The following is a 17230-nucleotide window of genomic DNA, read 5'->3' on the forward strand; positions in this document are numbered from 1 at the left end:
GCTCATATATGAGGTTATGCCATTCTGATACATACAGATGTCCCAGGGTACAACACCAACCAAGCACTCATCTACAATGTTCAGACTTGCTTTGCTAAACTTTCAACAAGGCAAGACAAATTCTCTCCAAAAATACAGTGTCATCTGTTGCTGTAAAACAAGTGGTCAGAAAGGTGCTTACAAGCATAAAAGCACTTGTGTGTTTCAAGTCAGTTTCTACAAAAAAAGTCAGGTGTGAGACACTGGAATTCACAAATATACTGAATTATCAAGATAGGTGCCAAACTTTAAGTCACAAAAGGGAGAAAAAGATTCACCTGATTTAAGAACTAAGACTACCACCTTGTCCTATAGCACTTTTGATTATTAATGGAATATTATTTTCCAGTTTAATCTCAATTTTTCTGCTTTCATGTATGTAGCCAGAAGAGATTAAAATGCTTATTACAAAATAACATATAAAACTTCTCTTAGGACAGTTTACACTTCAGATTATCTTTCTGACCTCCTTTTCTTCTAAACATGCAGAACTGAGTGCTGAAGCCTGTATTTTTGTTGTCTTTTTTCAACTTTATGAAAAGCAAATATTTAGCTTTAGGAAACTCAAAACAGTTTTAAGTAGAGTTAAAAAGATCAGAAGTGTTATATTAGTCAAAGCCGAGGCTACATGAATCTTCAGTGCACTTCTCCACTTTACTGTGCATTCTCAAACTGATGAAAAATGCATGGTGTAAGATTAAGAGGCACAATTTGTTTACAATTATAATCTAATTACAGCAGGCACAGAAAGTATAATAGCAGCATAAGACATTCTATCGTATTTTTAATTCTGCAGCATTATTACCCTGAACAGATTGTATTATTTTAAAAATTAATTTCTATCAAAAGAATAGCTGTACAAGTAAAAATGTGATGAGTATGCTTGCTTTCGAATAATGAAACAAGTATTTAATGTTCTTTCTTAATTTTAAATAACGTCAGCATAACTATAGTTAAAGATCTTCGGTTGCCCAATGTTGGGTCCATTCCAGTAGCCACAGTTCATTAACTACTTCATAAAATAAAAAGTTTTCCTTTCTGGAAAATACTCAATCATTATCAACCTAAAACTGATGAAAATAATTAAATCCACTAGTAATTGTTTCCTCAATATGTACAAAAGCCAGTATGAAACATTGTCTTGTTAAACAATAAACATTTCACCTTAACTATTACACATGAAAATTATCAAAATTTTCCCTTCCCACCTAACTCCTAGCCTAAAGACAACCAGTTTCAGAAAGACCAATATTCCCTCCCCATCCCTTACCCCACCTTTCTTCTCTCTGGTTAAACTACACACAATTGTAAAAAGCTCAAACAGAAAAAACTCATCTTGAACTTCAAATTATACAAAGTGATCAAAGAATAAGGTGGGAATTAGAAGTAAACCCCCTCTTCGAATTGTAATAAGACAAAAGACAGATCCAAAACACCTCTTAACTTCAGTAATTGCCATCCTTTTCTATTACTATTCATGTTAAACACAATGCTGATCTGAAGAGGCTTCTACATTATTTGCTTCTGTCACTCCCCCATCAATATATTCCTCACAGTAGTTTGACAGCTATCACTTCACAACCAGTTTCTGAAGCAGACATTAAACATCTGTCCAATTAGATAAACTCAAGGTCAGAATCTAATTTATACAATTTATTGCACACCCCAAAATAATAAAAACCAAACCAAGCAGTTTTATAACTAACTGTTTTCCGTCTGTTTCATTTCAGAGTCCAGGGAAAAAATGTAAAAAAAAAAAAAGTTTAAATACCATGAAGTTGCTTTGTTTTCACACCATGACAAAAACCCAAACCAAACCCCCCAAACCTTAAACACTCTCCACAGGTCTCAGAACTTTCCCTCTATTCCTAGTTACAAAACAAAGTGCTAAAACTGATGTCAGCGAGATTGAAGTAAACCTTAAAATGTTCTGATGTATACTACAGAAAAGTCACAGCACTGGAAAGTTTTATTAGACCTACTTTCCACCGCCTGGCTTGTATCCCACATGTTCCTCACAAATGATACTAACCCCTGGATTTCTCGCCACCCCCAGTTTTCCTGGAATCCACTTCCTCTTCACCCTTCACCCCAAGTAGACTCATGGGAGACCAATAGCCTCAATGCTACTGTTCCCAACTCTGGGCTCTGCTGCTCTGCTTGCTGGCAGGGAACGTGGGCGCTGCTCCCTCTGCAGTACTGTACACAGTAATAAGCAGGATCACGTTTTGCTAGTAGCTACTATACCATGTGTCTTTAGGCTACAGATAACTGACAAGAGCAGCTACTTGGGCTATGCCCTCTTCTTCCACCTCCCTGACCTAGAAAATAATAAACATTTATCAAAAACAGATTGTATCTACTGCATCATTCAGTTAATCAAGCTAATCTCAAATACACAGCTGTATACGTGTTCTATTAACATCACACCACAATTTTACAGGAAAAAGTTTCAGTAGTAGGAATTGACAATTACACACTCCATAAACATAAGCAGAAATTGTAATGGAGAAGCAATCTACTGAACCAAGACCAAAGATTAAATGTGTTAAACCCTTATCTCTACACTAATGAAATAAAATTTAAGGGGAGCAGGGGGGAAGGTGTTACATTGCCTCTTTCATAGGCCTGTGTCCTTCTGCAAACTATGCAGAAGCAAGAGTCAGTAATTAGGTTCCTTTCCTTCCCAGTAATTTATTTTTCCAGTAAGATACCATTCTATATCGTCAGGTAAAAAGAATATTGGTAGCAAGAATTTAGAGAAGGAATACAGTTACTACAACCTTTTTAGAGCTGCCTGCATGTGTGTATTTGATGTCAGAGTTGCCTCTATTTCAAAATGCACAGATTGAAAATTAGAAAACATTTATATTCCCTCTCCTTTCCCAAATACAACCTAAATTCCTACTGGAATTTAAAATAAAAAATACCTACTTTCACTGTTCACATGTACATGGATTTCAACAGACAGTCTCACAATTTTGGAAACCCTAGGTAACCAGCAATGGCAGCTGAGTATGTGCATTTATCACACAGAAGCTACAGTTCCTTCTGCCAAACCGTCTAATTGAAGAAATTTCAGTCATTCCTGTCAAATCAAATTTGGGCTGGAAGCTACCAAGCAGAGCCAAGCTGTGATAATATTAAGGTATTAACTTACACATAATGCAGTCACTGATACCACTCTTGAAACATTAACAAGGAAAACTACTAAACTAGTCTCCTACACCACAGCAATACCTTTAAAGATTGATAAATTTTAAAAGCTGAAAGAATAATTATTTGTGCCTTTGGTTATTAAGTCTCGTCTATATTCAAGACATGTTTTCTTTTGATTCAGGAGCTTTTTTTGAGCTGAAAGATCTGCAAGAATCTCACATATGCTCAGGTTTCTAGTAGCTGTAATAAAAACATGATTTTGCTGGTTACAGTGTTGTGAAAAAATACTTTACTTGCCCTATTTTTTTTTTATTTTTAAAGCTTAGCTACTCTCATAAAAGACAAAAGCAATCCAAAAGCACCAGTCTATATTTCAATTTATTGACACTTACATACTTCTTATAAAAGACAAGATGATGATAATGGTCAGCATTAAAAAAAAAGTGGACTTAATATCTCAATTAAAGTGAACTTAATATCTCAATTAAAACTATTTGAAAATTCACTACATTACTTGTTGTGAGCAAGCTCTCATAAGAAACAGGCTGAAGGATTGAAGGATTGTCTTTATGAACTCTTCAATGCTCACACAATTTTTATTTCTCTCAGGTAATCTGAAAAGTGCCATCTGTGAAGTTAGTTTCTCTTGTATACCATTAAAAAAAGTACAATATAATTTTTATACTATCTTGTCATCCATGCGGAGGGCTTTAATACTTGCAGTAGATGTGCACATCACACTAAAACAACTGCAGAGCTTTTTGGTTTAGCCAAAAGTAACAAAATCAAACATAGGCATAGCCTTTTATGTTTCCTATTATTACTAATCACATCAAAAACAAAACCAAAGTTTTTAGCCAATGAGCATGAGCACAGACACCAAGCAAAGGACCGAGTAATAACAAAACCAGTGCAATTCTCGCAGGGAATCAGCCACACCAGCCTTATTAAACCTCTTAAAAATATGTTGTTGTAAGTACTTTAAAAGACAATAAGCCATTATATTTGCACCAAAACCATAAACCAACCGATTTTCTCTGCTGTACTTAGGAAATACAAGCAGCAGAAGGACCAGCATCATGTTCTCTGAATAAATATTTCAGGTCATTTAAATCTTGTTTTCTGCAATGGTAAGAAAACAACAGGAGAAAGCAAGGTCTGCATCAACAGGTTGGGTTTTGGGGGTTTTTTTTCCCCCTAAACCAGCTGTTACTCAGACTTCTTCAGGGCCAAATAATAACAGCTCAGAAACTTCAGTTATCATGCTTTGGCACAAGCACCAGTCACTATTATTCATTTCACCACATCAACCAAATCAAACAGCTCAAACTTCTGCTCCCCAAATCCCTACATACCTGTCCTTGTAAAGTCACACGACTTCTGTCTGGCAGATGCTGATTAGAAACTGAAGAATGCCAAGGATGGATCTGACTTTGAGACTGTGCCCGAACAAGATCAGATGACTGTGTTACTTGCTGTGGGGTTATATGGTGTTCTAGGTCATGCTCTAAAACATGGCTTGTGCTATCCTGAACAAATGCAGAATCATCAAACTGTGGCAGAAGGTCTTCCTGAAGGAGGTCATCCGGGTCAAGTCCTGTAAATGGTTCATTATGAGTCTCAACTTGATGAAGTAAGTTATCATCTAAAGATGTAAAACCGTTGCTTTCAATAGGGTCAGTGAAATGGCTTATCTGAGAAGCAGAACCAGTAGAAGTTGGAAAATTAATATTCACAGGAGAGAGTTTTGAAGTACTAAAGTTGCCCTGAGGATGTGCAGAATGCAACATTTGAAAACTATTTGAATTCAAAGGTGTATTAGGATTCAACATGTGCTCAGTTGTTTCTTGCTTGGTCCCTGTTTGAGATGTAAAGGCATCGCTTCCAGTGAAGTCAGAGATAGAGTGTGTCTGCTGGCTTGTAGAAAGAGCTGTTGTAGACTGAAGAAGGCTGGTAGGAGAAATGTGGTTATTGGAGTAAGAATAAGGAGATGAAAATTGTTGGCTATTATTGACAGAACATGGAGTAATAGTTGGGGACTGTCCATCAAAATTTCCTTCTTGATTCCCACAAAAATGTATTGAAGCACTTGCAGTTTGAGAAAACTGTTGAACAGACAGAGGCTGCTGTGAAGTTGATGGATTAGAAACTGGAGGTGGGTGGTTAACACTGACTCTGAGAGAAGTAGATACATTAACTTCCATGAAGTCTTTTGGCTGACTCAGAGCATCTTGCCCTGTGTTGTTTCTGCTTTGTTGCGACCGTAGCGAGGCACACTGATGCTGCGGTTCATTAGCCTGAAATAAGGCAAAGTCATGGTGTGCTACAAAGCTTTTGTTTTGCTGCATAGACTGAGAATGTCCTTGGTGAAAGGGGGACCCATTTTGATTTGAAACAGTTGTGGCAGTTTGATGACCCCACATAGGACTACCATCAGCCACATCTGGAAACATCCCATTAGACTGGTTTTGCGGATGAACTGGTGAACAATTGAATTGAGAGTGTGGTGATAAGACATTGTCAGCTGAGCTATTAAAAGACTGATTTACTGAGTGAAGTTTCAGTGAATCATACTGATTCAGCTGATCAAACTCACTCATCTTTTGTTGATTTTGAGCATCTTGCACATGGTTCAATGAGTCTATGTGCAAAGGTTCAAATTCTGCACCCAAATTCAATTCATCAACAAGTGAAACAGGTCCAGGTTGAACAAAGGCATCATCTGACAAACCTTCTAAGGTCTCACTAAAAAGATTGGCATCATCAAAAAAATCCATCATAGGATCAGTCATCTTGATAGGTCTGTACTGCTTTTTCTCTGAACTCCAAATGGAGTCAATTTTGGCTCTCTGCAGTGAACAGAAACAAATGAGATCCAGCGGTCACCACTTTATCCAAGGCATGCCAACATCCATTAGTGCTTCTGATGAAACATTCGTCTTAAAGTGTTAAAGCACCCTGAGGGGGGGAGGGGGAAGGGAGAAAAAAAAAAAGAGAAAAATTACTTTCATGACTCTCCTCATCACTCCTTCCCCTCCCCAATACTTTTATGGATTTTTGGTATTTTGTTTGTAATGTTACAGTTTAGTTAAACCACAACTCAAGTTATTTTTGCTTATACTCAATACCCTGTGCAGCATATATCATTTTTGTGCCTTTTGTAATCAACGTAATATTTGACGTTTTAAATGTAGTGGTTTCATTTTTTTCATTCAGTTTTCTCTATTTTCAATTCCCCTTTGCCATTTTCATTAAAACGATCAAATTGTAACAGAATTGTGGTTTTTTTAGTAGTCCAGAATTAAAATTTCTTTGTAGAAGGAAATCATACAATACATAAAATGTGCACAATAATTCTGTATGTATAAACAAGAAACTTGAGAGGTTATAAGCCACATTTAAAAACAAAGCTACCTTGACTTCAGTAGGAAAAGCTGAGATACTCTGTTTCTTCTATTTAAGTTGCATTAAGTAAGATTCTGAAAAACTGTATTTTATCTCACTTAAAGACATAAAACTCTTATTTAAAGGAAAGACAAGAGGATTAATACAGTGATACAGTCAAAGATAAACACAGGAAAAGAACTACGTTTGGTTCCACAACAGAGTTTACACACTTACCTAGTTTTGAAATACAAGTTGGTTTTCTTTTTTATTTATTCATAGTATCACTGAGTGATCACCAATGAATTAGTTTGCAGTTGGGGGTTTCAGGCAAGAGGAGCTGAAAAGGATGGTTAGTTTAACTTTAGCCTAAAAACTTGCACATTCGTAGCGTAATCAAACAGAATGGGAAATTAATGAAAACGTGTCGAAAATGTGTCTCTCTGGTAATTTACCTTCCCAGATAACTACTAAGCCTCTAGAATAGAGGAGCAATCACTTTCAATTACCATCTTCATGGAATAATCATTCCTTCACCCTGTCAACACATATACCCAACTATAAAGAAAAAAAGGAAACAGTCACAGCTTTTAATTCCTGACCCTACTACTAAAGCTCATCTTCATGCTCTCCTCCTTTATTTCAACTGCAATTCTTCATTAATGAATTCTCCTAAGAATAAAATGAGTATAGGATCCTTCCAGAATGGACACACTGAAAATCTGAAATATTCTCTGATGGACAATGTCCACATTGAACCTATTAAGTACAAAGTAGTCTTTGACAAAAGACTGATGAAAATCTGTTCTGCTTATTCTCCTAGTCCACTGAAAGTGTTGTGACCATAGTCAGAATAAAGCCTAAACTAAATTAATAAACCTTGTTGAGGGTTTGGGTATATAAAACTTCTGGTCTACACAGGAAAAGGACAGATGGATCTTGTATCACACTGAAAGACACCAAGTGGTGACATCTATCAAGCATGGATTGGTATGAGTGTTAATTACTATGAGTATAGAGAACAAGCATGCTATAAAAAGGGCACAGAGGCTTAGGAAGGTGACAGCTTAGCATAACAAAGTAACCGTGGATTCCAGATGATACATGCGGAACTTACTGCTTGAAGTTAGGACTCCCTGAAGTCCCAAGTTAAAGGAAGCACTAACATAAATTAGACCCCGTTATCTTCCAACACTTACTAAGTTGTCTGCTTATGATTAAAAGCAACAGAATGATGACTTTCTCAGTATCAAACACCTTCCAAGAGATGATAAACCAACATCAGGATCCAGGTAGATGACGTGTCATGGTTTTAGGTTTTTGTACCATTTCTAATATAATCATCTCTCATCTTAACAGTATTTCAACTCAAAAGATAAGTCGGGGAAGAGCTATTTTAGCTAAGAAGAGACAAGCAAGTCAGATTAAGTACAAGGAAAGAATAACGTAGACACAGAACAAATGATCTAATTACAGAAACCCCCATCTGAGGAACGATAGATCGAGATTATGGTAGCCATGTGTAAAATGTCATGTTCCAAGCTAACAAGGACTCTACTGTTAAAATCTCAAATTTGAAGCCTGTATCGATAAAAGTTTACATATTGAGACTCAGTATAAATAGCTCAGCAGACTGCATACAGCTCCTTGGTTATGCCCAGAGATAAACTATATTTTACTGTAAGGAAGGTTATTCAGTTTGTGGTAACTTGAAAAAACAGACAAAAAGAGAGATTTCTTCCATCTTTAGCAATATAGATACAATAGGGTGTACAATTATTTATTTATTTTTTTTAAACGTACAGTAAGTGACATATGAGCCAGCTACTCTATGGTAATTACCTACTATACATGCTCTTGAGTTTAACTACATAGTAGCCTAGAACTATTTAACAGGACTAAAACAACCCCATATTGAAAAAACACATACCAGACTATCTCTTCCTGTTTTACTGACTGTGTACCTTTACAGTAAAAAATGGGAAAAAAGCATGCATAACAGCTAGCATCACTGCAGTTGTGACACTGTAACTCTGAGCTTGCCTCACAGATACTTGCTTATTTGCTCAAAACCCAAGAAACACCTTTCATCTTAGGTTTTCCTACTTTCTTTCAGCATAAGGAAAAAGGAGGAAATAACGAGGAAATAATACTCTCTTACTAAAATGAGAAGGCTTTATGAAACAGTAAGTCTTAGTAGGTATAAAAAGGAAACATAACCTGAAGATGTCAGCTTCACTTCAAGGATCCAAATAAGATGGATAGCACAGACGAACTTCCAAACTGAGAAATCTGAAGGCCAGATACATGAGAAACCTCTACAGGCTAATTAGACCAACATACATTTATTATGAAGAAAGCTTCTCTGTAAAGAGGAGATCACAAAGTGAAAAAACAAAACAAAACCCAACCCAAGCCTTTTTTGGAAAGGATACTGCTGTAGATAGCCTGAACACAACTCTGTTGCAAAGACACCTTGCTTTTTGACCAGAGAAGTACTTTTACCCTTAGCCTTTTTCTTCAGTGTCTACAAAATCCATCACATTTTTTTCAGCCCAAAGAAAACCATAACTTGGAAATTCAAGGGTGTTTGATTTGGAGAAACTAGCCTCTCACACAAAGTCATCTCCAAATTTATTGAACAATTGTCCTTTTTGTTTCTCTCTGCTATACTTGAATATGGAAATATTAGATGCTCAGCTTGCAAACTGTGAAGGCATACGAAAGCAAACTGTGATGCATTTCTGAAATTAGTTGGCACACAAGTACTATTTTTCTGTCCTTTCCATAAAAAAAAAATCCTACGTCCTCACACCCAACTTAATGAAACAAAATAAGTTCTGACACAAAAACTTTTTACATGCTTTCTGTAAGTGATTCTCTTCTCCATGTCCTTACTCCCTCTTACATAGAAAACAATGGCAGGTACAATTATGGTTTAACACGCTTTTATCCAGCCTCCTCCTTCCCCAGACAGATACGTGGTACCAATTCGAACTTTGGACATGCTTTTACCTTGAGCTGGCAGAAGAGCAGTCAAGGAAATAAACATTTTGAAGACATTCATCTATTGGACTTGACAACTACAATGTTAACAATGCAACGACAGCCAGTGTTTTATAGTACCAGTTCCAAAATACTTCTCATGGAAGATAAGCTCTTATTGGGGCTGCTTTTGAATCAGAATAGGGAAACTAGTTTTGAATCCCTACTCAATAAAGCAAACTACAGTAAAAAGTTAGATTTCTCTTAGTAAGTACAATTTGACATCTTTGTGCCCTCTTACATTGAGAATTTGTAATGAAGTTACAGTTTTTGTAAAAACTAAATTAATTCTAATACTTTGCATGTCTAAATTGTCTACCATTATTGTATACTGATTTAATATTAATCTTTACCCAGCTTAAAGTTAGCAAGATCTTTCTACAACATCAATGTCTGAGAACTGCTTGGACCAATTCTAGACAATAAAATGAGCACCAAAACAGAGGTACAACCTGACGAAGCAACTGGAAGACTACAGTTGTTGTACTTCAATTTAAGAAGTTACTGCCCCCTATCAGCTAGAATTGCTTCAGCAGTATTTACTAACTATAGGACACTTGGTAAATTTAGAATTTTCTGCAGTAGGTTTTGTTTTCTTTTTTAAACATAATGGAACCCAAAGGCATTCAGCAATGCTTCTTACTAGTATTTAGTTTCTCCCTTTGTATTTCACACTCTCAACTTTGTAGTAATCAAGCTGGTATTATGTAGAAAACTAAGCAACAGGAACTACTACTACTACTACTACTACTACAGTGTAACTACTATCTAACAGCTATGTAACAAAATCATACATTAGACCTGCTATTCTTAAAAAAAAAAGTTGTGGGTTTTTTTTAAGTAATATGAAGTTTTCTAACATTAATTACCAGGAAACATCAGCAGTATCCCCCAAGTTAAACTGAAATACATTTCAGGGTTTGCCATCTTCAGATATGCTAAAGCATCTGGAATTTAAACAGTGAATTTTTTGACTATCATTTGATGCCTCGCACAAAACATAGCATTTTCTCCAAGAAGTATGAAGTTATTCTGCAAACATACTTGAACCAGAAGAGTAACATCTCCCAGCTCTTGGGTTTTTTTGGTCTGGTCACTACTCATTAAACTGAACACCTGTACTTTCTTTAATCTACTAGACCTTAACATTAAGAGATCTATTTTAAATTATAGATTGAAACCAAAGTATTAGAACAGGAGAAATGGTATTAAAATAGAATTTATGAGTCCAAGTGAATGAAAAAATACTAATTTCTGCATAACACATGTTTTTCATTTAAAAACAAACCATGTTGTATTCTGTATGGTCTAAAACTATCTTTTCAGTTACAAACAGAATATGTATCAATGCAATATTGTTGGTGGTCTTAACCTACAAAAGCAGCTCTCGTACTACTACTGTAATTTTAACTTTTTTTAAACTTTAAGGTCTTTCTCAACTTTTACTTATTATATTCAAAATCACTTCGAAATTAAACTGGCTACACTCAGCCTGGTTTGATTCCTTTCCTTAAGTGTATGTGCAACAAGATTGAATCAATACCAGAGCTAGGTTAGGAAACTGAGGTTTCAAGTTAACGCGGTTAATGCAACTCCTTGCAAAGGATTGGGTGTGGGGGGAAATTTTATCCATTTTGGTTGTCCATCAGAGTTTAATAACAACCCTTTATTCTTGTCAGAAAGAAAGACCACAAGGAAATAGACAGCCTGGAAGCCTCAAAGAGATGATCCCCTTCTATACTACGTTAGCATGTGGTAGATCTGAGTTGTAAAAAGACAAGCTGTAGTTAACAGACACAAGCAAGACCAGAAATTAAGAGAATGGTACAAGATTTAAAGACCAGAAGAAAAGGAAAGAAAGATTTATTTTACAGAATACATCAAAAAAGAATGAACACATAAGAAAATAGAATGGAACAAAGACATCAAATTTTGCTTGCAAGAAAATGAAGCGGGAGTAGCAGTAAAATGCAAGAAAATAAAAACAACTGATGTGGTTTATTTCTTTAATTGCATTGTTGATTACTTTTGATGACATGACAACAAAAACCAAGCTACTCTAGTTATAAGCAAGTAAATCAGGTAAAGATACAGTACATTACCATGATATTCACACTTTCATAGTTTGATAAACTAAGTATCACTGCTTCACATGACTAATGTGTGGCAGTATCACAGATAAGAGGAAGCCAGTGACTTTGATGGTCATTTTTCACAAAAGAAGTTGAAACAATGGCTATCCAGACAAATAATAGAAGCTATCTCAGAAAGAAGCTAGGGACAAGTTAGTAGACATAAGGAATTAAAACTGAAGTCATAAAAACATGACATAACAGAAATCCAGACTACAGTTAAAGGACACAGAAGGAGTAAACACAGAGAGTCATAACTAGAGAAGAGTTTTACATTATACGCAAAGTGTTTTAGTTTTTTTCTTTTCTTTTTAGGAAAGCAATGCAACCAGGCATAACAGACTTGCTTCCAAACAAGACATCTGCCAAAGAGACTGAAAAAATCATTATATTTGCTAAATTCTATGTAGCATACAACAGCATGACAGGTTTGTGGCTTTTTATGATTTGTCCATCTATTAGCAGATGGAACACTGCGTCAAAAGATGTAGACAATACCACGTGTTAAAAACCAGATACTTAAACTGATCACTTCTGCCTAATATTCAGAAATTATAAAGACATTCCCTCCCCTATATTAAAAATAAAAGACAATTACACTATGATTATTTGTCAGATTTAATTATAACTAAAGCTTTGGCCAAATTCAAAAAGCTGCAGTAAATTAAATAATACAGAAGGTACTTCCCACTGATGCGTCAATATAAATGATATTCAATTATAGATTTAAAGATCAATGTACATGTTAAATTTAAAATGCACAGAGGGATAGCACAATCTCCTCAAAATCCCAGGAATGTAGAAGAACATTTAGACATTCAGTAGCGATGAACTCTCTTATTCCCTAACAGAACAGAATAAGTAAGTCTTTGTACAAGAGTACCATGGTATCTGTAGCTAAATATGGATTGAAAAGATGCATTTTCTCTTATTGGTATCACTAAAATTAGGTGAAAACTTGTTTTGGTAGCCTGTTTCATTAAATGAAAAAATACATATCCAATTATATATACATAAATATGCATTATTTTATTTTAAAATTGCTTTTCATTGGTATGCATTTATAATTATTTTCAAGTAATGAGCCATCCCTTCAGTAAAATCATACCCTCAACACACTGTTTCATTTAGAATTCTATTGTGCTACATAGTTCACAGACATCATGCTAAATACTCAAAAGATAACTCAAGTACCTTGTATGTTGACTTGAAGATTAGGAAGATTTGAAACTGATGGTCTTAAATTCTGAGGACTAGGTTCCAGTCCACAGCTACAGTTCCAACTGAGTAAGAGCATAAAACTGGAGCAAACGGGCTTGTGTGTGATTGTCATAGTAAATCAGAGTAGTCTGTTCTCATACCTACACTGGGTTTGCTTGCACCAAGCCCCTCATGTAACTGTTTCCCCCTTCTACTCCCCAGACATGCACAACTGCCTTCTACCACCTCTCCTCCTCTTGCAGATAGCCTCTGGGAAATAAATATTAAAGGTTTATATAAGAAAAAAAAATATTCAGTAAGTGTCAATTGTTATGGTCATTCATAAAAGTTCAAGTCAACCGACATGACAAGTGACGTTTCACTTGGAAAGAAAATCCATCTTCCAAATGCACCTAAAGAGAAATTTAAATTTCTACCCTTCTCAAAGATGTTTGCCTTCACTATGAATGGGACAGCTTCTTTACTGAGAAGAGCTCTGCGTAAGCTGAACAGAGCAAAACTACACCAAAGAGAAAGTATATTACAGAACTCTCTGTATAAACCAGCACGATATCAGAAAGTCCTACTGCATATGTTAGGGCCACTTACTCTGCTTCTTTAAGAGATCCATTTTAACATTAATTTTTAACTTAAGGTAAATTTGTGAAGTCTCAAAATGATATTATAGCAAGCAGTGCTTAATACATGGAGATAACATATTATACAAATTCTGTAATGTATGAAGTAATCTTAGCTGTTTTATTTAGAGACCTACAAAAATTAAAAAGCATTTAGAAAAAATTGTATTTTCTAGTGCAATTTTTGTGGTTGTTTTGTTTCTACTGTTTTGAAGTGTGGGTGTGTAATACCACAAAGTTTCTTCAGATGAAATATGGTTTACATTATCGAAAAAAAGTGTTGCTGTTTTTTTAATTGCACAAAATTCAGATCCTTCCCTTTTGTTGCTTTCCAGGATGGAGTTTTGTCTTCCCAAAACTCCAAATTCAGAAGACGTATGGTGAGATGCACAATTAAAGCCTGTAGAACTATTATATATATCAGAAAAGGAATCTCAAATCACAAACCAATTTTTTAATTATTTACCGATATACCACCATGCTGTTTCTCTACCTGTAATACTGAGTTACAGTGCTTTAGTTAGAGCATTGGTACTTAGAACTCCGAAGTTTAATAATTAGCTGGAGTCAAAATTAAGAGCTAGCACAGGCACCTAAAGAATGCTATACTATAAAAGTATCTGATTGACCTATAAGACATAAAAATAAGTTGCTGAAATCTAATTAAAAATATATCACAGAATACTAAGGAAAAGGGCCCAAGTTAAGATAAAAAAATATCCTTACCCATGAATCTAGAACACATCTCTTCTATGAAGAATTAAGAAGCTCAGAGATATGCTTTAAATCCAGATGGATACTTCATCATTAGAGACCTGAAAATGAAACATGGTAAATGAGTCACACACTAACCAACTTCAGGAGTATACATTCAAATGCAATACTTTAAACTCAAAACCACAATAAATACCATAAAAACAAGAACACCAGATTTAATACAGAATCACTAGTAGCCATGATTTTATAACTGTCTGATAAATAGGCAAGTAAAGTGCTCATTTTGTAGGACCACTGCAAAACAACCCAACACTACAAACCTCTAAGTTTGAAGGGTAGAGTCTGTGCCAGAATACTAAAAGTTTTAGGGCAACTAAGACACAATACAAGGACAAAAAAAGAAAAGTTTTTGAGGTTAGGTTTTAAACCTGTCAATGCAAAAAGCCCTGTACATACTATCTTTTAACAGCAGTATGCTATTACATACTGACAGATGTACTTGCCAACAGGAATTGACACTGCCTTTCTAGGGGAGCATACTTGCAAAACAGTTTTATCCTACTCCTTGCCTTGACAGTAGGTAGAGGAGCTCAAATTCAAAAGGTTCTTTTTTTAAGCTGAAAAAGGCTTCAAAACATTACACAGTTTAAGGGAAAATGCGCAGTGAGTGAAAGTAAAGGCTTCTAGGGCCTGTGCGTAAAAGCCTGATAGCAAACAAAAACACCCTCTAACATTAACAGACAAGACAAGAAGTTAGTATATAAACTTACATTCTATACCAGTGTGTTTTTCCATAAAACAGTGCTACCCTTTCAAAAACATGATCATTCTCTCCAAGGCACAGAGCATCCTCCAATTCCAATAAATACAGATTTCCCTCTCCCTAAATATAGTTTCTTGGTGACAAACTCTTAAACGCCTTTGCAAGACTAATTAATACAGTTCAACATTTAATCTTTACTAAAAGACAAGATAGTATGTATCAGTGCATTAAGAAGCAGATTTAACACAAAGATTATTTCTTCGCCCCACATCTTCGAGACACCATTGTAATGTATGTCAAAGGTATAAATTGGTTATAACAGCTATCAAAAGCCTGCAATGTGCCAGTAAAAAATTTTGTTCGGTACTAATTTGGTACATAAATTATTACATTTATCCCCCGTTTATTATTCAGTAACTTCAAGACTCATGCCAAGGTTGCTAAACTAAAATGTCTCAGCTCTACATTAATACGGACACTTAAATTATGTGCAGAGATCTTTTTCTAGAATTCATAAACAATAAACACGTACCCAAACACATACTTAGGTGAAGGTTGCTAAATTACTTCTATCTTTCTTTGCCATCTATGTGAAGTGAGACGAACTTTGTATGAGAACAGCCAGAAAACTTCCTCTAGTTGTTGTCATTTTCTATACTGGAACTCCCACCATGCAAACAGAGCTCTCATCATGCAAAGTCCTCTTCACATCCAGAAATTAGAATCAAGTTTGAAATTATTTAACTGTCAGCTTTTATGCAGCCTTTCAATATATATTTTTATTTCCTTAACTTCTGTTTATTTAAAAGTTCTTTGTTGACTAAACAAAGTTGTAGCATGAAGGTTTTACAATATATAAATTAACTGAATAGAGGTATTCAAAAATTTATTTTTATTTGAAAAAAAAAAAAAAAAAGAAAAATTGAAAACCTGCAATCAAGTAAGTTATCCTAGCTGTAAGAATTCAACAGTAAAAAAAGAAACCTAATTCACCTGTAACTACCATATAATACAAACACTATCTTTAAGTTCTTGGCTATCCAAAACAGCTATGTTTTGAATCCTTCCTCAACTGGATTCTTTGTGAATGTTCAAAATAAAGAAAAAAAATAAAATGTTTCTTACTCTAGGACAGTGTCCACTTGCTTGAACAGCTTCCAATATGGAGACAATTGTAGAGTACTTAGAACTTTGCAAAATCCTGTGTTGAAAAGAAGAAAAAAAACCCATATATAACTAAATATACATTCACCAAACCTACAATACATTATTCTAAACGTAAAATACAAGAAATACTTCAGACAGCAGAAGAATCATTGAAGATTATACTAAGTGCCAAAGAGAAATCCACACAAAAGGAACTTAGATCTCATTTTGCTTCTTAAGAAAGTTTTATCTCCACAGATTCTCAAATAAGCTATATTGCATGTTAACTTTGAATTACACATATATAAATATGTATGTATATATATCTGTTAAATGTGATACAGTAAAAAAAATGTTCTGTAAAGTCTCCTTCTTTAGAAGAGAGTCTTAATGCTTGCTTTTAAATCTTGAATTGGTAAAATTCACCGATATACAACAAAACTTATACGTTATTAAGTAGAACCAGAACTAAATTTGTTACAAGCATGCCTAGATACATATTAAACTATGTTAGAAAGTTTTTTAAAAATTATCTTCTACAGCCCAACTAACATAATATCTTCGTAAAATACTGAAAGACAAATACACATGTCCCTAAGTGCACATGGATTTCTTATGTTCTTGATGGAATCCTAAAGCATTACTATTACTAATCAAAAAATTTGAACAATAGTAATCTTCCTCATTTTGGACACTAAAATGGAGACTTTTGTACATGTTAGTTTAACAGGAAATAAACTATTCATTTCAATTAGTTTAGAATAACCACTTTACCCCAATTTCTATTTTTTAAAACATCATGTAAATTTAATAAAAGAAATGAGTTTTGTACAAAATCCTTGTGTATTTTTATGTCTTCAGTCTTTGCAAATACCTTTAGGAAATTTAACAGCACCAGTTTAAGAAGTTATTCTTTTCAACTACCTTCTTCACCTCTCTGCCAAAGGTTATTGCCCTCAAAGCACAGCCTGCAGAACAAAATATGTACATGTGCATCAGCTGCTTCA

The 17230-nt window shown here is 34.8% G+C and overlaps 1 protein-coding gene across 3 annotated transcripts in view; it reads right to left on the reverse strand.

Moving 5' to 3' along the window:
• CHD9 (chromodomain helicase DNA binding protein 9) overlaps positions 1 to 16279 on the reverse strand; it is a 92188-nt gene extending 75909 nt beyond the window's left edge. For 2 of the 3 annotated variants that reach the window (XR_775480.1, XM_010584991.1), the window contains exons 1-4: positions 16203 to 16279; positions 14324 to 14412; positions 6820 to 6922; positions 4554 to 6156 (exon numbers count right to left, since the gene is read on the reverse strand). Coding sequence is in view for 2 of the 3 variants with exons in the window: in XM_010584991.1 (XP_010583293.1) it covers positions 4554 to 5990 (1437 nt within the window). In the remaining variant the exon portion in view is untranslated. Of the gene's footprint in view, positions 1 to 4553; positions 6157 to 6819; positions 6923 to 10496; positions 10575 to 14323; positions 14413 to 16202 lie in introns of all 3 variants that reach the window. The other variant, XM_010584979.1, reaches the window with a different exon arrangement.
• Positions 16280 to 17230: the final 951 nt, after the last annotated feature.

The sequence above is a fragment of the Haliaeetus leucocephalus genome, unplaced genomic scaffold (genome assembly GCF_000737465.1).
Source record: "Haliaeetus leucocephalus isolate CR32 unplaced genomic scaffold, Haliaeetus_leucocephalus-4.0 Scaffold92, whole genome shotgun sequence".
NCBI lineage: Eukaryota > Metazoa > Chordata > Aves > Accipitriformes > Accipitridae > Haliaeetus > Haliaeetus leucocephalus.